The sequence below is a fragment of the Erpetoichthys calabaricus genome, chromosome 14, assembly GCF_900747795.2.
Source record: "Erpetoichthys calabaricus chromosome 14, fErpCal1.3, whole genome shotgun sequence".
NCBI lineage: Eukaryota > Metazoa > Chordata > Cladistia > Polypteriformes > Polypteridae > Erpetoichthys > Erpetoichthys calabaricus.
This window is the reverse complement of record NC_041407.2, coordinates 104,272,524-104,297,394: the sequence shown is the minus strand read 5'-3', so window position 1 is coordinate 104,297,394 and position 24,871 is coordinate 104,272,524. Positions and strand designations below refer to the sequence as shown.

Sequence of the window (24,871 nt, the reverse complement as noted above, 5' to 3'; positions counted from 1 at the left end):
CATCGACTCCACAGCCCTGCATTTAAGACTTATGGAGTTGTTTACTTTTACGTTATTACTTATTCTTAATTAATCTAATTTGCTTTTTAAATTTCTTATAACTTTCTCTCTGAAATCTTGCAAATCACTTTGAGCTACATTCTTTGTATGAAAATGTGCCATAGAAATAAATGTTGTTGTTGACAGAATGGGGGAAATCATAAAAGACTGCAGCTGAACTTGCCGTGCCTGCTAACCCCTCATACAGCACAGGCTCCACCAGGGTTAGGCTTAGGATGCTATTAGTCTTCACAAAAAGGTGCAAGCATAATGATGCTGGAAAGCGGTCATGCTGTCAATTAAATTTGACAATGTGTTGTGTCAAACAGATATGGTTTGGCGGCCAGATCAGCTCCTCTAATCTGAAAATTTCACACACTCAACTACGACTGGTTGTTGCATAATGTGACATTTAGGCCAGAAAAAATAGACTTACTGATTGTGGAACGTGGGAATGGATAAAAAACAGAAATCTGCAGCCACAGGGTCTCCCCAGGACTGAGTTGAAGACATCAGCATTAGCTTTATAATGTACTTGTAAGCCCTAACCTGAAGTACGATGTTCACTTTTGGACTCCGGGCTACAAAAAAAAAAGATAAGCATTGCTAAAAAATGAGCAACTAGGCCGATTCTGGGAGGTATATAAGGAGTTGAACCTTTTCAGTTTAAGCAATTGGAGATTAAGAAGTGGTGTGACTGAAGTAATTTAAAATTATGAAAGGAAATGGTACAGTGGATCCAACCTGTTACATTAAATAAGTTAAACAAGAACACAGGACACAACTGGAAACTTGTTGAGGGTAAACTTCACACAATCTTCTCCACACAGGGAACCACAGATCCATGGAATAAGCGACCAAACAGTGCGATATACTGTAGAACTTTAGGGACCTTCACATCTCAACTTCATGTTATTTTGGAGAAATTAGGTGAACAGAATTGCTGAACTCTGTTGGGTTGAATGGCCTGTTCTCAACAAACTTTCTAATGTTAATCTCATTCTTATTATTAATTTATTGATCTGACTATTAAATGTGTTCTTCACTATCATGAGATTTTATATATATATATATATATATATATATATATATATATATATATTATATTATATATATATATATATTCACGGCATTCGAAGTCTGTGTCACAATCTGATTGTATGGGTGGTTACCTACCAGGTAACGCTTGTGGTTGGCCAGCAATCTGCTAACATTCGCCACGGTGCCCTCAGTTTGTGAGGAGCAGATCATAGAATGGTTGAAATAGTTTACTGTCAAATAAATGCAAAGAGTACACGACACGTGTTTCGCCCTCATTCTGGGCTCATCAGGTGTACACACTCCACTGCACTCCCTCTCGGGAATCGAACCTCGGACGTCAGCGCCAGAGGCGATGCCCCTAACGTTGCGCCACAGCGTGTGGTTCGTTTATTTGACAGCATGTAGATCGGGGTAATTACATTCACGGCATTCGAAGTCTGTGTCACAATCTGATTGTATGGGTGGTTACCTACCAGGTAACGCTTGTATATATACATATATACATACATACATACATACATACATACATACATTATATATATATATATATATGTAATGTTACCTTATAATAATAAATCCATTTGATTAGTTTAAAATATACACTTAACAAATATAACAACATGATCTAAATATTTTATTGATACAAGATGACATTTAGGAGGAATTAGGTAGGCAGATGGCGATCTTTGTGAGGGTAAATGGCATTTTACAATCAAAACTCTCCTGATGTTCTGACCCCAAAGATGATGCTGCCAGCTCCCAAATGTTTTAAGTGTTAGTGACAAGTTTTCCAGAGAATCTGGATATAAGCATCCATAAGAAGAATGAACAAAAAAAGGCTCCTGCACAAGTCCATGCATATCATAATGAACAAATGAGGTCTTCACCTAAAGGTGGAGAAGTTATGTTACAGTACTTTAAGCTACCGAAGATTTGTGCAAATTAAATCTAAACCAAAGCAGTTATCAGCAAAACAAAGAGTTGAGCATCTGGGAGACAAGGCAGTTTAGGAATAGAGATGACCGAACAGTTTGTCTGAGGCCAACATTCATTACGTGTGTGTCAAAAGAAAGATGAAAGATCTTGCCAGCTTACCTTGTTAACATTCAGTGATGCTAATGGTGGAGGAGTCTCCGTGCGGTCATTTAGTATAGCAACTTCTGAAACGAAGGCTAAATTAATCAAGATAACATCACTGAGATTGGGTTTTCCGCTGGAAGAGGGGCATTCTGTAAGAAGACTGGAATCAAGGAAAAAACATTTTTTCTGAAAGGAAAGATTATTAAACTATTTGGAAACCCTAATAAGCCCACCGATTTAAAAAAAGGATTAGCGGTACCCACCACAAATTGCAATAGGATTACACAAATCGATTCTGTATTCCAGCGTCACCCATTAACCAATTGAGTTTATTTAGTAATTGGGTATTTCATACATATACAACGCTACAATTACTTTTAAATACATATTCATGCATGGATAGATACACATATATTCTCAAGCCCACTCAATCTAGTTAAATTGTTTTGGGGGGCCTGTGCCCACTTCCAGTAGCATCGGGCACAAGAGAGGGGCCAACCCTGTACAGAACGCTGTCTCAATACACTACCCACTTACAGTCATGTCAACTAACCCAACTTTGGGTATGCAGGAGGAAAATCCACACTGACAGACAGAGAGAGTTAGAGAGAGCGAGACAGAGAAATACCACACTGACAACAAAGTGCTGAACATTGATGGATTAAAGGCCAGAAGTCCACATGACTGTCATCATCAAGTTCTTCCATGATAACCCTGAATATCATGAGGTCATTCTTGTTAGGTAGAACGCCTAGAGGGGGCTGGGTGGTCTCGTGGCCTAGAACCCCTGCAGATTTTATTTTTTTCTTCAGCCTTCTGGACTTTTTTTGTTTTTCTGTCCTCCCTGGCCATCAGACCTTACTGTTATTCTATGTTAATTAGTGTTCCCTTATTCTAATTTTTATTTGTCTTTTTTCTCTATCTTCATCATGTAAAGCACTTTGAGCTGCATTATTTGTATGAAATTGTGCTATTGGAATAAATAATGTTGTTGTTGAACAATTTAAACCCAGGACACCAAGTCCAAGAGAGGCCAGTTATAACTTATTACGTTTTTAATAAACTCCTTGTACAGTTAAGTGGCCTCGTCCTATTCTCATACTCTAGCCAGGAAGACAATCCAAAGTGAAAAAAAATGAAGCTAAGTTTAAATAGACAGGAGGGTCTTTTTATTTTGCAAGTATTTCAGATAACAACAATTACCAAAGAGAAGACACGGCACTAAATATTTGAGAGAAGGAGGCATTTCTGTATTATTTCCACCAGTGGGGTTTATTTAAAAAGACATACATTTTATAAGTATGGTATTTCAAAATAAATATTGCAAAATCTTGATAACTTAAAATTGCCCATACAAAAGATAAACTAAAACTTGAGTAGGCATTTCTGTAATCCACCTAAAAAAAAAGATAAGTGTTTGTGTCCAATTAATTGCTATGTCTCCATTATTTTAAAAGATGGCACAACACAAACATTATAAAACGCATTGCATTTGTCATTCCAACAGACGGTGCACCACAGAGAGAAAGAGTTAGGAGCAGGCACTGATGCAACGCGTTGCCGCACCCACCACATGATGGACCACCTCAGGATCCCAAATTAGGACCCGAGCACAGCCATGCAATGGGCGACACCTCAGCACCACACTAGTTTGAATGGAATGCAATAGCATGGAAAAAAAAAAAATTAAAAAAAAATACTGGCTGGACTGCCAATCCACCACAAACATTTGTAGTAATTAAACGCATTGCATTTGTCATTCCAACACAAATGGCACATTACATTTGCAGTGCATATGTCTGTGTTAACACTCAGAAGGGTATAACAGCTAGTGGCACAATAAAGCTCTGAACTAGCAGACTCTAAACTCTTGACTTATTGTTACTTTGGACTATCTAGGTGAACAGAATGGATGAGCTTGCTGGACTAAATGGCCGGTTCTTGTCATAATGTTTCTGACATTCCAAATAAGAACAAGCTTAACCACGTCAGGAGCTCCACTTGTTAGAAGATTTGGACTGGAACAAAAAACCCATGGCAATTGCTACCCTCTAAGTGGGTAATGCAGGGCTATTCACCTCAGCCCATGGAGAGCCGCAATGGCTACGGATTTCAGTTCCAGCCAAACGCTGCTTTTCATTGGTAATGACATCAAGTCCAGGCAGGATTGTCATGTGTACAGAGGTGCAATGAAATTTGTACATGCATGTCTTCATAGAACAGTTGACAAAAACACAAAATCTACTTCGCAAGGAACATTTTATGTGTCTATAATAGTAATATGGTATGTAACATGTATTTGCAAGTATTATGATAGATAGAGATAGATAGATAGATACTTTATTAATCCCAATGGGAAATTCACATTCTTCAGCAGCAGCATACTGATACAATAAATAATATTAAATTAAAGAATGATAATAATGCAGGTGAAAAACAGACAATAACTATGTATAATGTTAAATGTTAATGTTTACCCCCCCCCCGGGTGGAATTAAAGAGTCGCATAGTTTGGGGGAGGAACGATCTCCTCAGTGTGTCAGTGGAGCAGGATGGTGACAGCAGTCTGTCGCTGAAGCTGCTCTTCTGTCTGGAGATGACATTATTTAGTGGATGCAGTGGATTCTCCATAATTGATAGGAGCCTGCTGAGCGCCCTTCGCTCTGCCACAGATGTTAAACTGTCCAGCTCCATGCCAACAATAGAGCTTGCCTTCCTCACCAGTTTGTCCAGACGTGAGGCGTCTTTCCTCTTAATGCTGCCTCCCCAGCACACCACCGCGTAGAAGAGGGCGCTATTATTTCTGCACTGTTATGATACAATATTTAAATCTAGCCATCAGCAACAGGGCAAATCATCCCAAACTAGTGCCGGTTCTAAGCTCCAATAAATACAGACAATTAGAGTCAGGAGAAACACCCAGCAGTACAAATTTAGCTAAAACCTTTCACATATCAACTGTGTATGGAGATGGGAGGAGATGAAGAGAAAGAAGAAGCAATAATATTACAACATTTAAACTCATAATTGGAATCAATAAAGTCAGAATCGGAGTCAATCTACATTCCAACTGCATAAACAAACCACCAGCCACACAGAGATGAAGCAGCTCGAGACCTTTATATGCCTGTAAGTCAAAGTCAGACTTTTAAAAAATAAAAACGCTTTTTCATACTATTACACCATTGTCTTTTTAAAGTCTTCAATAAATTTGCCAAGCCACAATTGCTAATACTGTTAGGAACACAAGTAATTATTTCATTTTTCTCTGAATCCAGGAGGGACTGTGTGGGAGTCGAAGTCTAGTAAGCCTGGACACACAAATCATAACTCAATACAATGATTCACGAACTCTTTGACTGGAAACACTCGGCTGACCACATTTCCTCTCCTGAAAACATAAGCAAGGCTAGAAATGCAGCACACTTTCCATCTTCTGATGAAACAGCAAAGAACAGTAAGACCTTGGACACCCACGCATAAGCTGGCAATGTAGAAATAATACAATGGACATGGCAGGGTTTATTTTGTGCATTTCCGGTCCCCATGTGGGTGGACTATCAAATGGGAGAGGAACCTATGGGTTAAATTACTGTCACAAGTACAGTTAACATTTTTATTTTGCATGTGCTAATCGACATGCAACACACTCAAGTGCCTTGAACTAACGAATCTCAAAACATCTGCCTTCCAGTTTACAACATGATCTACCACTAGGAGACATTAATTTAGTGGATTTTGGAATTTAGCTATTGGTAGAACATCCAACAAAGTAAACTGTCCAAACAAAAGTTTAACAGATCACTAATATGCTTGCAAGTATAAACACATGTATATACGCACACATACAGATAAACGTTTAAGTATTAGTAGTGATCAAAGGCTTATATGCCTTCCCTATAAACTTTTTTTTTAAACCCAATTTCAAAAAAAGACTAATATGCTAATTACATTTAAAAATCTTTTAAAAGCTACTTGAATAAAATGCTTTGTCTCTCTCGAGTGCCCTCTCTTCATCACCGGACTCATCATCTTAGTCATTGGCATAGGACTTCCCCTAAGAGGTAGCATTACATATTGGGGAAGAGGTGGGTCCGGAGAACAGGGTGGTGGGTCTTACGTCTTTAAATCCATTTCACAAAGCAGCATTTGCAACCCATGCAGGGTGGGCCGGCACTGCAGTGCTCGCCAGCTTCCTATGATGTGCTTCACTGATTGCCACAAATGTCAACGCAAATCAGCGCAATACTGGCAAGTTATGTGGGCCTCAGCATCATTAAAAATTGCGATCATCATCTTACCAGCACCCCTGTGTTGGCTGGGATTGGCTCCAGCAGACCCCTGTGACCCTGTGTTCGGATTCAGCGGGTTGGAAAATGGATGGATGGATCTTACCAGCACTGGTTTTGGCTCTAGAATTTATTTGATGTTGGAGAATTATGATTCCACAATTCTGTTATTTGGACATTGGGGTCATAAGAATGTAAGAAATTTACCAGATGAGTGGAGATCATTCAGTCTATCAAGCTTGTTTGTTTAGCTAAGAACTAAACTGTCCCAAAATCATATCCAGGCATTTATTAAATGTTGTCAAAATTTCCATTACAACTATATGTCTTGGTAGTTTGTTCCAGAGTCCCACAGCTCTTTGTGTGAAGAAGTGCTTCCTGGCTTTGGTCGTAAATGCCCGTCCCCTTAAATTTCCACTGGTGTTCTCGAGTATGTGATTCGTATATCAAAGTGAGTTTCCCCATATGAAATAATGGAAACTCAGATGATTCGTTCCACAACCCAAAACTATTCATAAAAAAATTAATACAAAATATAAAGTAAAAATACATAAGATCGTTCCTCCCCCAAACTATGCGACTCTTTAATTCCACCCGGGGGGTAAATGTTAACATTTAACATTATACAAAGTTATTGTCTGTTTTTCACCTGCATTATTATCTTTCTTTAATTTAATATCATTTATTGTATCAGTATGCTGCTGCTGGAGAATGTGAATTTCCCATTGGGATTAATAAAGTATCTATCTATCTCTATCTATCTATCTAAAACAAATAAACCTGCACTTTACCTTTGAAAAGAATCATGGCTGGTGTGAGCGAGTTTCTAAACTCTTGTGGGATTCCACCCAATGGTACGAAAGCAATCCCAAAGCAATTGCAGTCTCCCAGCACTGTAGCAGTTCGCCGTAAAAGCGAATCCAAAAAGATCGCGGACAAGCTATAAGCACCTGCCGTCGATGGGTGATACAAGGAACATTATAAATGTGCAGGGCACAGTACTACTTGGCCACGACCCTGCCTGACTGCTGTGTCTGTGTATAGAAGAGCGGCAGATCCCGCTACAATAAATAACCGTGCTGTTGCCATTTCAAGCTGAATAAAACTGGTGTTGCTAAAGAACTGACACTCCGCTTCGTGTTTTGGGGTGAAAGATGGGGACTCGCACGTCACAGAACATACACACAGTCACAATGCTGTAGTAAACAGTATACGCTCGTATGGATGTTGACTATATGAGTGAGGCACGTCGACTCAGATGGAGAATAGGAGACAATTACCCACAATCCTGCAGCGAGAGAGAGAGAACCACCATCAGCTCAGTTGTGATCACAGGACACTCAGCAGACAAAGCATATACATACTATTCGTACTGCAAGACCTCGCTCATTTATCAAGTCAAAATTTATAAAAAATTTTAGCCCGTCTTGCAGAACAGTCGTAAACCAAGTTACTCGCAAACCGAGGTTCCACTGTATTGTTTGGGAGGTGATGATCCTTTATCAATCTCAGCAACTGTTGTTTTTAATGTATTATTTTTCTGAACTGTTGCTATTATATCTTTGACTTGGATATTGTAGGTTGCATCGAGTAAACAGAGCTGAACAAATATTTGTGTGTGTTTTCATTTTAGGCTGTTAAGCAACAAAATGTGAATATTTTCAAAGGGGTGGGAGAGGTGATTCTTTTCTATACCCAAAGTATGTCATATCCTTAACACCAGAATCCCTGAAACTGTGTAACTCCTGACATAGCACACTGATAAGGAGTTACAAGCTTCTTGGCATAAAAACCCACTTTTGTTTTGTAAATGCGTGGGTTAGCAGAATGCTAACCACCCACTCCATTCAGTCAGATGAAGGCATTACCCTGCTGCGATCCTCACCGCTGAAGTCTGTGCTGAACAACTTATCTGGTGATGCGTTTGTATGGAATTATATAGGTCACAAAATCCCATGATTTGAAATACATACATTTCATGTGTGTTCGGTGTCTACAACAATCCGTGTAAATATAGAATGACAGAAGAAATGCGAGGCAAGAAATGCTGAACACATGGCTGAAACAGAAAATGTTTTCGTATGTTAATAGTAACAAACGACAGAAAATGTTTAGATACGTTATAGTAATAACGACAACATTTTGACGTGAAGTGTAGGATGGGTGAAGACTGAAGTCCAAATATCCAAGAAACACTTTCACGAAAGGTGTAACAAAGAATACAAGCGAACAAAAAGAAACTGCTCATTTGCATTTTGCTGTACCCCAACTATCAGTTGGTACGAAGTAAAAAACGTTTGCATTCACGTGTTTGATCGTTTCATTTTCAACCAGTTGTCACACTGCTAACGCTGCTCTGTGACAGATTTATGCAGATGGTGCAGTGGAAAAGCTACCGCTTAGCAACTTCAAAGTCATGGGTTTGAATCTCGCGTCATCCTTGCATTTAGCGCTTCGAGTATTAAGCTGCTAAAATGTGAACGATTTTTTTTCTTTCATTCAGTTTAATTCAACAATCCAAGAATAAATAATCTTCTTTCGGCTGCTCCCATTAGGGGTTGCCACAGCGGATCATCTTCTTCCATATCTTTCTGTCCTCATCATCTTGCATGTCCTCTTGAAATCACCTGCATGTCCTCTCTCACCACATCCATAAACCTTCTCTTAGGCCTTCCTCTTCTCCTCTTACCCGGCAGCTCTATCCTTAGCACCCTTCTCTCACTATAACCAGCATCTCTCCTCTGCAAATCTCACCTCTCTGACTTTGTCTCCCAACCGTCCAACTCAAGCTGACCCTCTAATGTCCTCATTTCTAATCCTGTCCATCCTCGTCACACCCAATGCAAATCTTAGCATTCAAGAACCCAAGAATAAAACTGAATATAAAAAAAAAAATCGTTCAATTGACACGTTGATGTGAAAGTCTATGAGCGAAGAAAAGTAACATCCACCATAGACATTGTGGTGTCTGTTTGCTCAACAAGAACACCAAGAAGAAACGACTGAGCTGTGTTTGAATGTCTGCTTTTATCCCTTCAGCTGTAACTTTTACAAGTACCATAAATTTACACAGGATGTTACAAACTCAAATCAAATGTATGTTCTTATTATGTGATAATAACAATAGCAGCTCGTTACTCAAAGCACTAAAAGTGAGAATGTCACGAGTTTCTCCAAGAAACAGAATGTTGAGAATGACACGCACGTATACTTTTGGTAATTTTGGAATGTTTAGTCTATCTTTTAAACAAGTGCAAACAAAACTTGGTTATTTTTATCAGTTTACTGATTTCACAGTACTGTCATCCTGTGTCTAGATTTTCTGATGACTCTGCGTATTGATGTGGACTCGCACCACGAAACATCTCAGTTCTCAGATTTATACAGTGATAACTGCAGGTGGCTTGCCACAAACCTGCGACATCTTGATTACAATGGCCTTCAGAAGCAGTTTATCATCAGCCGGAGCTAAAGGAGTTCTCCTATTAGCTCACACTGCAAGGTTTATGGCTGACCACTGTCAATTCACCACAGTGCTTATCTGCGAACTGTGATGCTTTCTCGTGCGAGACCACAGCAATACAATCCATAAATTGGGGAAGACCTCTTCTGGTAGTTTATCTATACATAAACTCAGGAAGTACCATACAAAAGGTTTTAAATCATAAATGTCTTGGTACACACACATTAAAAATAGGCACACAGCTCATAGCTAGGCTGTTATGCTTATATGTGAGCTTAAATATCAGAAGGCCCACATCCATTCATTGCAATGCAGTGCTTTGTGAACCTTTAGCCATTGAGAGGGACCGGTCCATTTAAAATCACGAGCACATTAAACGTATCATGGCAATGATGGACTGCCAATAATTAACAAAGCACCTAGTGCCCCTAATTAGAATATGCATGTCCAAGATGTTAATGAACACAAGTCACTTAACACAGGGCCCTGCAAGGCAAGTACAAGAGGGAGTCAAGCTAAAGTTAGAAAATGGGATTTATCAGAAAATGGAATGAACCTTAACAAAACTGATAATGTACAGTAATTTCTCAATGTCGTCTCCACCCAATTCAATGCACGTGTGCCACCTGACTGGAAGTGCCTGGATCCCAATGGAATAAAAGGTTTGGTTCTCGTCCTCGTAACCACTTGTGCACAGCTTTCTTCACGTTGTCATCTGTCTTGAATCGACGACCACCCAGATGGTTTTTTTAACGGTCCAAAAACGTGGAAATCACACAGTGCAAAATCTGGTGAATAAGGAGGATGTGGCAATACCTCACACTTCAGTTTCTCCAGACAAGCCTTGGTGTTCTTAGCAGTGTGTGTCATTGTCATGCAGCTAAAGGACTCCCTGAGACAGCAGTCCCTGCCGCTTGGATCGAATAGCAGGCTTCACATTGGTCTCCAGTAAGTCACTGTAACTTGTACTAGTGACTGTAGTACCCCTCTACATGGAGTGTTCGACAATAACTCGGGTGAATGAGTGGGGGCAAGGAGAAGACAAAACCTTTTATTCTGCTGGAATCTGGGCACTTCAGGCAGTTGACAAGGGTGGAGACGACATTGAGAAATGACAGCATCAGTTTTGTTGGTTTGTTCCATTTTCTAATAAATCCCACTTTCTAACTTTAGCTTGACTCCCCCTCATACATAATGTTATGATGAGGCCAATGTTAAAATGTGTTTTAGTTGTAACTCATTAACAACAGACAAAAAAAAGTGTTTTATTTCTGGCAGAAACTGAAAAGTGCAAAATACTGCTAAATGTTGAACACAATAAAGTGTCAAAAAAGCTGAAGCTAAAACCAAAAACATGATCACCTGCTTACAATCTAGGCCTATATTTCAAGATGAGAGAAAGTACTGCCAGTACAATTCATTTTGGAATGTTTAAAAAAAAAAAAAAACAAAATGGAAAATTAGACGTACAATTTAACTTTGTTATTTCTTAAATAAGGGAAAATTCAGCTGGCACCACTTAAAAATTCTATTTAAAGCTAATCTCTTATATAAATTAGCTTATAGCTATAAGAACAAAGCCAATGATTTCCTGATTCGTTGACCATTAAGTATGCTATTTGGCCATGTTGGTGAAACGGCCAATTCTTAACTTAAGATGTTGTAAAAAATAATTTGCCCACTAACTTATATACTTTGAAGTGTAAAGGTGGCAGTCATGGCTGCACTTTCTTTGGTCAAATAATCAGTGCTGTGCACAATGCAAAAATCAACTTGGAACAGCTACCAAGGATGTCATAACCCAAGAGCTGTGCCAATTGGCAAGCAGGAAGAAACAAAGCCTGGAATTTTAGTACGTTGTACCAAGAGAGTAATAAAATGAATTTCGGTGATCCTGTGCCATATTTATTAATGTCAATTTTAGCTTGCAGAGGAAACCAAAAGTTCAGTTTTTGCCATCATAACCTATTTACCTTTAGCTGTACGTTTTACTGCGGTGGGCTGGCGCCCTGCCCGGGGTTTGCGCCCTGTGTTGGCTGGGATCGGCTCCAGCAGACCCCCGTGACCCTGTAGTTAGGATATTGCGGGTTGGATAATGAATGGATGTACGTTTTACCTTGGAGAGTAATTTTCAATAGCTCACATATTTAAAAAACACTAAAATTGAAAACATGCCTTGGACTGCTTACTGAGAAAAACTAAGGTTCCTGCTTCAAGCACTGGTCACATCTTTGGACAATCAGAACCAGTAGCCTGTCTGACCTACAAGTTCATTCCCTTCAGAGCACCCTAAACTGGGTACCTGCTGCAGCAACATGTTACATTCAGAACCAACAGCTCTCTTAGCGTGTTACCATAGGATTTGGTCCATTATGTCTGCACAGTATTATTACAATCAACATACCAGCCAGTGGACATCTGGTGATGTCTCGGTTGCAGGACTGCACATCTTCTGTTCATTTGTTTTCCAGCATCTGCATCTTCTGTAACAGAACAGCTCCTTTGTCACAACTAAAACAGGTTAATCAACTCTCCATTATTTTTACAAAGAATGGACAGACCCTCCTCTTTGGTTGTTACAGAACCCTGGTGTGGTAGCTTAACATACTTACACACCCCATTTGCGATTATCTTTTCGTGCAGTTTAGCCTACGACAACATCTGGAGTCAATTCTAGAAAATCTTAACTCTTCTTCTTTTGGCTGCTCCCGTTAGGGGTTGCCACAGCAGATCATCTTCTTCCATATCTTCCTGTCCTCGTCATCTTGTTCTGTTACACCCATCACCTGCATGTCCTCTCTCACCACATCCATAAAGCTCCTCTTAGGCCTTCCTCTTTTCCTAGCAGCTCTATCCTTAGTATCCTTCGCCCAATATACCCAGCATCTCTCCTCTGCACATGTCCAAACCAACGCCATCTCACCTCTTTGTCTCCCAACCGTGCAACTTGAGCTGACTCTCTAATGTCCTCATTTCTAATCCTGTCCATCCTCGTCACACCCTGTGCAAATCTTAGCATCTTTAACTCTGCCACCTCCTGCTCTGTCTCCTGCTTTCTGATCAGTACCACCGTCTCCAACCCATATAACATAGCTGGTCTCACTTAACTCTACTTAATTTTAAGTGTTAGACTTCTTAGGCTTTCCTCAAAAATGTATTAAGTTCAAAATACAACGAGCCTAGTTAAGTTGTACTACGTAGCAAGCAATATTTCATTATTTGTGTATTACTAGTAAGGATGCCAAGGTAATGACTTCTATTTAGAAATGAGACAACACACTTAGTCCACGATACAATACATATTACGATTCAGGCCTCACCATAAAATATTCCCATAACATGAAAGTTTCATTAAAAAGAAATGTGTGTTACTTCTTATTAGACATTTATAAATCAAAACACATTAAATATATTTAAATTAGTGCACAAATACACAAGTATGAACATAAGAAAAAGCTTACAGAAACTTAAAATAACCCTACATATCAACACAACATGTCTGCATTGCTGTGTCACATGGATTAGCACACGCAACACAGAACTTCACTGTAATCTGTAAATGTTACAGTAGTGACCCTAAAAAGCTATAAAAGTTACAGTAGTGCAATACTACCCAAACTTAAATTGATCTTTTTTGTTTTCCCTTATTTAGCATCAATGTTTCAACAACGGTTGTCCTTTTATTTGTTGCTGACCCGATGGCTGTTGGCTTTGACTGGGTCTGGATCTATAAAAAACTTACAATGTTGTATTTCTTTTAACACAAATGAGAATGTCAATGCTCCGCATAAAGTGGAGACCTCCTGACTGTGACAATATATCTCCTTCACTCACTGGGGACACACAGCAGAGACAGACGCAAGGTTAGGCCCGAGAAAAGCAAGCATTGGGAATTTCACTGCTCTCTCCACCATGCTAAAGGACGGATATTTAAAACAATGCAAGATCCACTGCTGTGTAACTCCATCTCTCTGTAAGCTATCCCTGTTAATGGAAGTGAAAGGTGTATCAATGTCTTGAGAACTCGTTCTCACAGCCACAGCTCGTGAACACTGTTGTAACTGCAGCTTGCTGCTCCAAGAACTGTTTGAATATATCATGATAACTGTTTCAGTATGACAAGTCTGTGCTTTGGTGGTCCCAATCAATTTAAAAAGCAGCCTGTGGATTAATTTATGAAACAATGTTGCAATTGACCATACCCATCCAAGGATACAACTGACTAAATGAAGTGTCTGTGCCCGAAACACTTGACATGCAGTCATGGCCCACTTTCTCATATACAGTGGTACCTCTGGTCACGACATGTAATTCGTTCAAAAAATCTGGACGCGACCCGAACGTAATTTCCCCATAAGATTGTATGTAAATACAATTAATCTGTTCCAGACCGTACAAACTATGTAAATATATATATATTTTTAAGTACAAAAATAGTTAATTATACCATAGAATGCACAGTGTAATAGTAAACTAAATGTAAAAACACTGAGAAAACCTTGAACAACGAGAAAACTAACATTGTAAGAGTTGGCGCTAGACCCTTACGAACCGCTTGCTGTAAACACTTTTTTTATGAGTTTAAATCACAGGGAAAAAAAAAATTAAATTCCACTTCTCTTCCAAAACTTCAAACCATCCTCTTCTGGCTTTAAATTCCTCACCTTCGCCACTAGAAGAAAGATTTTTTTTCAGCAAATCGCCATGAATCTTCCTGGCTTTCACGCATATGATCGCCTCGCTTATGCTATTATCCCCTACAAGTTGCTTTTCGTTCAAACACACTAGCAACAGTTTTTCCACCTCTTCCAGCACTTGAGGCCTCTGCTTGGTTAACATTATAACTCCTTTTGCAACATCAGCTGCTTTGTTAGGCCCTATGTACGCAAACAAAAGAAAATAGGAAATGGAGAATGGGAAATCATTGGCACGTACAAACGAGCATAGGGAAACTGGCCGCCACAGTTTTGAGGGAGATTCCGGCTCCACGACAGAGGGACGTTCTCCTTCAGGTGTTTTCTTCTATTTCAGGGGTTTCTGGTGTTTTTGGCAGTTTAGCCAATAGAAATTGGGCACAAAGAGTTCACAGTGAATGAATACGTCTGACCCGAGAACGATGTACAGGGAGAAACTGAACACGTGCGTCGTCTTTGTTAGGCCCTGTACATGCAAACAAAAGAAAATGGGAAATGGAGAATGGGAAATCATTGGCACGTACAAACGAGCATAGGGAAACTGGCCGCCACAGTTTTGAGGGAGATTCCGGCTCCATGACAGAGGGACGTTCTCCTTCAGGTGTTTTCTTCTATTTCAGGGGTTTCTGGTGTTTTTGGCAGTTTAGCCAATAGAAATTGGGCACAAAGAGTTCACAGTGAATGAATACGTCTGACCCGAGAACGATGTACAGGGAGAAACTGAACACGTGCGTCGTCTTTGTTAGGCCCTGTACATGCAAACAAAAGAAAATGGGAAACGGAGAATGGGAAATCATTGGCGCGTATGAACCGGAAGGGAAACTGGCCGCCAGTGTTTTTATTCGACACCAGAGCGTGTGGTCGTGAACAGATGCAAAATTTTGGCAAACTTTTTGATCGTAACCCGATCTGTATGTGTTCGGAAACGTTCGTGACCAGAGGTTCTACTGTACAGTGATACCGTGGAATCCGAACTTAATCCGTTCCAGAACCCCGTTTGAGTTTCAAGACAATTTTTCCCCTTTAAAATAATAGAAACTGGATTAATCTGTTCCTGGATCCCATGAACTCGAATTTTCAAAATGATTTTAACAGTAAATACACTGGATTTTAAGGTAAAATATTAACAAAAAATAATATTTGAATAAAAATGTACATTAATAAAATTAAAAATATAAAAACCTGTATTTACCTTAAAAAAGGAATGATGGTGACGCATGTAGGAGGAGGAAGAGGAGATTATTGCTTGGAAGGCGAGTCACCTTCCATGATAACATCAGGGAAACGTACGCACAAACACACACGAACAACATGTGGCTGTGTGTTGACTTATTTTGAGGAGGCAGCAATTTTACACTGTTATACAAGCTGTACACGGACTACTGTACATTGTGTCAAAGTGTCATATCTTCAGTGTTGTCCCATGAAAAGATAGAATAAAGTATTTACAAAAATGTGAGGGGTGGATGTACTCACTTTTGTGAGATACTGTAAGCCAATCTGGAAAAAAATCTCTAAATAAATAAATGAATGCATAAATATGACCTTTCCATTTTCCAGTGCTACTTACAGAAATATCAAAAAAAAAGTAATTCTGATGGGAGAACACTGCGACAAAGTGGTTAATTGTGCTGCCACACAGATTTAGCGGCCTGGATACGAATTCCACATCTACTATTTGTCTCTTTAAACTTGCCTTGCATCCAGTGCTACCAAGATGACCCTCACTGTGTAAATAGGTTAGAAAATGGAAGGGCGGGCAGACATACAACTGCAGCAGAGCTACATGCATTAAATGTAAATGCCCCACACCCCTGAGTCACTTAAATGGGCACCAAAACACAGTATCACTCTCATGCTGGGAATGATTGGGTAGAAAGACTTTGCAGTTTATGAAACTGGTTGCACCTTTATGGACTAAATGACGTATAAACACTTGAATAGTATATGCCATTAAGTCGATTCAAAGTTATTTTGGAGAATCTAGGCCAGGGGTCCTGGAGTGCCGCAGTGGCTGCAGGTTTTCATTCTAACCATCTTCTTCATTAGTTTTTGCTGCTAATTAACTTCTTTTGCCTTAATTTTAATTAACTTCAGGCTCCTTAGTTGTTTCTTTTATTTAATTAGCTGCCAAACAATAATGAGACACAAAACAAAGGTGCCACATGACCAGCTCACCTGTGCCCATCACACACTATCTGAAAATAAAGAAAGGTGAAGGTCTCAGTAAGGTTGATCTCTCAGGTCCCCAAAACAGTTTGACAATGTTCTTAGAAAAAACAGAAAATCAACAGTTATGGAAATGTCTGCTGTGTCAGAATGAGAACAGCAACAAGCCATAGAAATAAATAATGAGTTTAATTAACAGCAAGAATTGACTTCTCATTAAGAAACTGGTTGGACTGAAATTAGTTGAAGTTTGAAGCCCCAATTTAGTTGGTCAACTGTTGACTTGTTTCACATTTGATTTTTGTTTGGTTGTCATTTAATGAAGAAAATAATTCAGAGCACTGAATCCTTAAAAACTGGGCTATTAAAATGAAGGGAAGTTAATTAGCAGTGAAAACGGGTCACTGATTAGGAAAAGGGTGAGAATGAAAACCTGCAGCCACTGCGGCCCACCAGGACCAGAGTTTGCCACCCCTGATCTAGGGGAATAGGATTGATGAGCTTGATTGGTTCACTTTCATCGAGATCATTCTGATGTGTTCATTAAGTGTATAAAGTAACACAGAGAAAAAAAAAAAATCAACTGATTTGTCAAAAGATGCGTTACCACACTATCACAAAAAAAAAAAACTTTTTAAAAAATGAGTGGCTTTTCTTTAGCGTAAATAAAATGTAAAGGAATTGTGCAAGGCGAGTCTTATATGCCTCCACACGTGTGACCAGGAAAATGCCATCTCTGGCCAAGCGGATTTGATGTATGGAAATAAGGTCAAAGGTCATTGTTGCATCTCAATAAATATGGACAGAATAGGGGCATCTCCAAATTGCCTCAGTGGGAGCAACCACTTGGAACAGAGTGTAAGTGAAACTTCTCCATATTATTCATAATGTATGAAGGCCAGTGGAATTCTTTGTGCCACTTCCGAGACACTTATCAAACACAAAACCACCATTATTTATTGTGTGTGCAAACAGAACAACACGTTCTTCCAAGTATTTTTAGCTTAAGAGTGACATATCTAAAAACATTTCTGGGAAAAAAACAAAAAAGCAGTATGCAGAATTCCAAATACAATGCAAACATCTATACGTTTCATAATAATATATGGTACGTAAGGAATCACATTAAATTTATTTCAGCGGTCCTCAATTACCGTCCTGGAGGTCTGCTATGGCTGTAGGTTTTCACACTAACCAATTTCTCAATTAGAACCCTTTTATTTACTACCAATGCAATACGTTTTTTGGGCTTAATTTTAGTTCTCTTGCCTGTTACCATTCAGAACACTTAATAGCCTATTTTAGATTTTAGCAGCTGCGTTTAAGTTTTAATTGTTGCCCGTTTTCTTAACCAGACCTTAGTTAATAATGAGATGCAGAGAACCAATAAACCAGCAGCTCTCCAGCTCACGTGCTTACCGTGAAGTATCTGTGATAAAAAAAAAAATGTTTAGAAAAGAACGAGAGGGGAATTGGAAGGACCGTTAAGTTTAAATCTGTTCTGGTCCACAAAACACTTGGATCATGTTCTCACAGAAGGAAACTCTACAGTGCAATTCAAATTACTTTTGGATGAATGCAAGCATTAACAAGGCAAACAGTTCAATATTAAGTTTCATTTTCACCATGGCCTGCTTTCTAATTAGGAAACTACTTGGAATAAAAACCTGCAGCCACTGCGGCCCTCCAGGACCGTGATTGAGGAACTCCGACTTATTTAATGAAGGTCTCTTAACAATGCTCATGGTGCCGGAATGATTTCTCTGTAGACATTTAGTATCATACTACAAAATGCAAGATGCACTACTCTTTTCCAAAAATATCAACTGAACTTGTTGAGAATTTTTGCTGCAATCACGATTAAGCAAGAATGAGATATATATATCACGATGTGTGGAGTACAAGTCCAAGGAGGTTCTGCTCAAGCTTTATAACCCACTGGTGAGGCCTCATCTTGAGTACTGTGTACAGTTTGGGTCTCCAGGCTACAAAAAGGACATAGCAGCACAAGAGAAAGTCCAGAGAAGAGCGACGAGGCTGATTGAGGGCTACAGGGGTTGAATTATGAGGAAAAATTACAAGAGCTGAGCCTTAAGGAGATAAAGAGGAGACCTGACTGAAGTGTTTAAAATGATGAAGGGAATTAGTGCAGTGGATCGAGACGGTGATTTTAAAATGAGTTCAACAATGACACAGGGACACAGTTGGAAACTTGTTATGGGGAAATTTCACACAAACATTAGGAAGTTTTTCTTTACACAAAGAACAATAGACACTTGGAATAAGTGACCAAGTAGTGTGGTAGACAGTAAGACGTTGGGGACTTTCAAAACCTGACGATGTTTTTTTGGAAGAAGTAAGTGGACAGGACTGGTGAGCTTTATTGGGCTGAATGGCCTGTTCTCATCTAGAATGTTCTAATATAATTGAACACACAGCAAACGTTGTGTCGGCTACGTCACACAACATCGTAAAACTTAATGTAAGAGGCTGGGGAGAGGAAACTCACCAAGTCGTTCATAAAGCACAGGAGCAATGTGAAAAACAGGCTCAAAATTTCAAAGGGAATTTCCGTGATGCAGGATCAGTGCAAATATGCCTAATGAATAATGAAGGAATGTTACAACAGAGGCAAATAACAAAAAATAAATAAATAAAAAGACACGTGCGTTTGTAAATCAATATTACCAAACTGTCTGAAGAGTGAGAAATCGGTGCAATAATCTAAAAATCTCTTATTTCAAAAAGAGACATCAGATGGGGCGGCACGGTGGCGCAGTGGGTAGCGCTGCGGCCTCACAGTAAGGAGACCAGGGTTCGCTTCCCGGGTCCGCCCTGAGTGGAGTTTGCATGTTCTCCCCGTGTCTGCGTGGGTGTCCAGTTTCCTCCCACAGTCCAAAGACATGCAGGTTAGGTGGACTGGCGATTCTAAATTGTCCCTAGTGTGTGCTTGGGTGTGTGTGTGTGCCCTGTGGTGGGCTGGCGCCCTGCCCGGGGTTTGTTTCCTGCCATGCACCCTGTGTTGGCTGGGATTGGCTCCAGCAGAACCCCCTGACCCTGTAGTTAGGATATAGCAGGTTGGATAATGGATGGACATCAGATGACTGACAAAAAATGTCACATTAAATGACATAAGCCGCATGCCCAGTGAAACTGAAAGCACGTATCAAAGTTTCTCTTTTACACATTCCTGTCCCCTAAACAGATAACTGGCTCGGAGCAATATTTAACAGCAATCGACACTCGTATGCCTGAAGACGAACCCATAGCTTGCTTTACCCAATAACAATACGCTTACCAATATTAATGCACTTGTCGACAGCGTGTCAAAGCAGTAGATCCAAATAGGTTTTCACGCTAAACCCTAAAAAAAATGTACAGATTAGAAATTAATATGATTAGAAATGTATGGTAGGCCAGGCCAGGAGAGCCATTCTGTGGTAAAAGAACTGCATTAATACACTCCATTGTTTTAGGTTTAAGTCCCACCACACTCTCGCTGTTTGACCTCTGTGCCTGTCACACAACCAACCTGCGCTTCAGTTGAAGAAATATGCATAAATACTAAAGAATGCGTAAAATGCTGATAGTCTTATTAGCAGTATTATTAAAAACAGAAGTAGCTCTGCAGAAGTACGTTTCACTTCAAAGATCTCAGGATGCGGATACTGAATGCTCTGAAAGGCTGCCAATTGTTCCAAAGAAGTGTGTCACGCCAAGGGTACAATTTATCTTTACCAGCAGGAGGTGGATGTGAACAGATTCTGTAAGGGTGAAGAGGATGAATGCAGAAATGAAGGGTAGGATTAATGCAGAGATGGCAAGTTGTGTTAGAAGAAAACGAAAAAAAAAAAAAAAACACAGGTGAAGGTGGCGTGAGCATTTACAACAACAACATTTATTTCTAGAGCACATTTTCATACAAATAATGTAGCTCAAAGTGCTTTACATGATGAAGAAAAGAGAAAAAAAAAGACAAAATAAGAATTAAAAGAAGACAACGCTAATTAACATAGAATAAGAGTAAGGTCCGATGGCCAGGGAGGACAGAAAAAACAAAAGATAAGTGAAAGATTCACTGAGCTGGAAGGAATGAGTCCAAATTGTAGGTCAAAGACAGCCCACAGGTAAGCAGTAGATGATAAGAAGAACGGGCCTTGGTTCCAGGGTTGCAAGAAGTACATAAACAGGACACCTGGTCCACCTGGATAAACCCAGATAATGGGCTTTTTAAAAATAGGTAATTGTGGTCAAGTATAATATGCTTATAAGAAACACTCTCAACCCCACTTAATACAACTGAGGTTTAAGAAGTGAAGAGGATGACCAAAGAGAAAGTGGACGGACTGTTTGAAGGGGGATCTAAGGGAGAAAGGAGCATCAAGCTTAGAGGTAGAAAACAGACGAGAGTGGATGAGGTTAGTCCAATATAGTGACCCCACGTGAACATGCAGAAAGCTTTAGAAGAAGAAGAAGGAAGAAGAGGAGGAGGAAGCACTGGGCACCAGGCAAGAAACCGCATTCAGCAAGCCACCAGTCCATCACAGGGCCCACTTGTACGAACACTTCTTCGACATCTCCAAAAAATAACTTTGGGGATGTGGAAAGACATCCAGCAAGTCTGTAGAGAAACACACACATTCACAGGAAGAGTGAGCAAAATCCACACAGATGATAACCAGATGTGAAATTCTAAAGTGGGACTCTGAGGGGACATCAGTGCTAACCATCTCACTGCTACTTTGCACTGGTCCGCTTTATAAAAATTGCTGGAAATTCTACTCTCTGAAAAGGTATTTTTAAAAAAATTATGCCTAAATATTAAACACCAAGGCTTATAGATAGGTAGAGAGACAGATAAATAGGAAACAATAATAGATGGATAGACAGACTGACAGATGTGAAAGACACTATATGATAGACAGACAGATAGATCTTAATATGTCCAAACGGGGAAATGTTCCTTTTTACAGAAGCTCAATAAATAAATGAACAAATAATTATATACCAGAATGACTAAAAAGAATGAAAATGTCTCACTTGCGGTCACAGTGAGGCTTTACGCAGGTGTACAACGGAACCCCAGTAATGTTCCTTAACACCCCTCCACTGAATAATTCATTAACGGTGTCAAAGAGAGGTTGTGTAGCCTTGTTCATAACGACACTCAGTTTCGTTTTCATTCTCTCCTCCACTGCTACTTTCAAGGGGTCCAGAGTGTACCTCATAACTAAACCTGCTCCTTTTAAATTACCCTGTTGATTTGCTGGGCCTCTCTTGAATTGATGTTGTCAGCCTAGCACTCCACACTGGCCACCACAGAGTTATAGAAGATGTGAAGGATTATCACTACCCACATTAAAAGGACCACAGTCTCCGAAGGAAAAAGAAAAAAAAAAAAAAAAGTTCTCTATACTCTTTCTGATATAGTTCCTCTGTGTTACAAGACCAAACCAGCTTGTCAATGACGTGGACTTGTAGAACTGCACCATCTTTACATCCACACCTGAATAGTGACTGTCGAAAGTCAATAATAATCAGTTTGGTTTTGCCGATTTTTAAGATGCAGGCAATTTTTTCTGCGCAAAGTTCTCCACCTGACAATCCTCTCATCTGTCCCACCCCACATTACCAATACACCCCTGTTTCTGCAAGGGACATGACCTGATGTTATATTTATAATCTAAGGTGTACAAAGTAATGAGATAATGAGACAGAACTGCTCCTTGTTGTGCTCACACAGTCCCTCAGCCTCACAAACTGCAGTCTAACATACAGATAGTCCATTATCCAGGACAACATAGACTCATCGACCTGCATATCTCCGAGTTTACCACTTAACAGGTAAAATTGAGAAAAAAAAATAACAGAATCCTCGTGGTGCCAGCTTTGTCCAGGTTAGAGTACGTCTTGTGGAGCACACAGATAATTGTACATTCCACTACGACTTTTATCTTATAGGCAAACTGCAGTGGGTCCAGGTAGCCTAATACAAGAGGACTCAAAAACTGCGGTCAGCCCAACAGAACAGTCCATTACCCAGAGCACCATTGGCTCTTCTACCTGCTTATCTACAGACAAATTCAGGTGTTAAAATTATGACCTGCTCCAGACATGCAATAGTATTAAACTACACAGAGCGGGTTTGTTGTACACAAGGACAGTTGACACTTCCTATCATTTACACCCACCAGTTTTCTTTTGCATCAGCATTATTTAAAGCCACGTTATCAGGTCCCCATGCCTTTGCATCTCATCCCAACTCCAATTTTGAAAAGCTTACTTCAGCACATAAACACAGCTCATACCAAACCCTTCCCGACAGAGTAAAACAGGTTACACTGATCCTTGAGTAGGACCCAATTTATGACGTTGGTGATTGAAATTAAAAACCCTTTCAGTCATTCCTTCTTTTTTTTTTCTGTAATTGATTGCACAATAATTAGAAATCGTGTATAAAGGTAAATGGAATTTGGCACATCCGAGAACATAAAACGAAATGGGTGTTCAAACAAAGCTAGCATTAGGACAAGGCTGAAAGGGCCACCTAGCCAGCTGGGTGAACACTCATGATACTAACAATCCACCACCAAGAATCGTAATCCAGCGACTTAAATAATCATGATGTATCTGATCACAACGATTTTTTCAGTTATTAAAGCGATCCCACTGTGGATCTATTAAATGAAAGAAAAGAAAATCTGCCATGATGTCCGAGTTGCCAGATAGTGCTCTGTCTTGCTCACCACGCCGACCGGCCCACTTCCCGAGACAGCGAGCGAAACGAGTGATCCCCGACTGGACTCAGGGGTCTAACGTCCCCGATCAGCGCGGGACTCACGGTCCGGTGACCTGAACAACCACAAAGAATGCAAAAAAGGTAGGCACAGGCTCACTATCTGGCAGAGATGGCAACCGGTCACCCCCACCCCCCTCCCCTTTCCCTCCCTGAGGCCCCTAACACCCGAACAGAGAGAGCGAGAGAGAGAGAGGCAGGCACATTACAGAATCGCCACTATTATCAAAGGATACTCAAAGTCAACATCTTAGACTGGTAGTCAAAGGCCACGACTTCCCCCTGAAGGCGCTGTCCCAAGCAGGTGAGGCAGGAGACCTGGCTGCCGATACTAAAGTACTCCCCCGGTCCCGGAGCCGCCATCTTGTCAGCCAGGAAACCTGGAGCGCCCGCCTTACGTACAGCAGCGTGCTGGCATCAGCAATGAGAAGTGGGCGGGGATTAGAACAGCGTGCGTGACGTGCTGACGACTGCAGCGTGGACGTGGAAAAGAGCTTTAAAACCGTTAGGTGTTATGATGATCGACGTCGCGTGTACTGTACAGCACGTCGAACTAATGGTATGGGGAGTGAATGGACTGTACCGGATTGGCGAAGGCGTATACGGCATTAAGACGCTTATAGTAATATTCGTGACATAAATTAAAAAAAACGTGCGGTCACCGAGTGTAAATGATAAAACAAAAACACTTGAAATGTAACCTGCTCAACTTTAGCGCCCGTGTGTTTCGCCCGAATGGCAGCTATGCGTAGACATTTCAAGGTCAAGCCGGCGGTCATGGGGCCAAAGCCGGCGCGTTACGGTGACTCCGAGGCATTGTCTTTTAAATGTCACGCAGCCACGTGCGAAGGAAGTCGCTGGTGTCGCGTAACCCACGTGCATTTACGAGATACCCTTTTGAGTGAGCGTTGGCGTCGTCTTTCGTTATATTTTTGCATGGCACCGTTTTCTACTAAATATTAATACACATGATTATGCGTGTTTTATTAAAAATAACGCTCGAGTGAGCGCTTGCATCTTTACAACAGGTAAGGGGTCGGGAATCGGTTACTGACAATTGTGTACTTTTGCCCCCCAATGTAGACTTTTCAGCGTTGTCGCCCTTTTACTGCTGATGATCAGCAGCGGCGGCGACTGCAAACAACTCGGCGGGAAGTTAACTGGCAGCCGCACGCACGTCATTGCGCTGCGCGGCTTGTTTACTTTTATGCCGACTGTGCGCGTCAAGATTTGGTGCCACCTGCTGGAGTGGAGAGTAACGACGCGGCACTTTTTTTTTTGCAGCGACGTTTAAGATCGC

At 40.4% G+C, this 24,871-nt stretch overlaps 1 protein-coding gene across 2 annotated transcripts in view; it reads right to left on the bottom strand.

Moving 5' to 3' along the window:
- lsm12b (LSM12 homolog b) overlaps positions 1–23,976 on the bottom strand; it is a 41,410-nt gene extending 17,434 nt beyond the window's left edge. Inside the window, exons 1-2 of one of the 2 annotated variants that reach the window (XM_028819571.2) lie at positions 23,808–23,976; positions 2,176–2,309 (exon numbers count right to left, since the gene is read on the bottom strand). In XM_028819571.2, coding sequence (XP_028675404.1) covers positions 2,176–2,309; positions 23,808–23,934 — 261 coding nt within the window. In that variant the 5' untranslated portion in view covers positions 23,935–23,976. The remainder of the gene's footprint in view (positions 1–2,175; positions 2,310–23,807) is intronic. The other variant, XM_028819570.2, reaches the window with a different exon arrangement.
- Between the last annotated feature and the right edge of the window lie 895 nt (positions 23,977–24,871).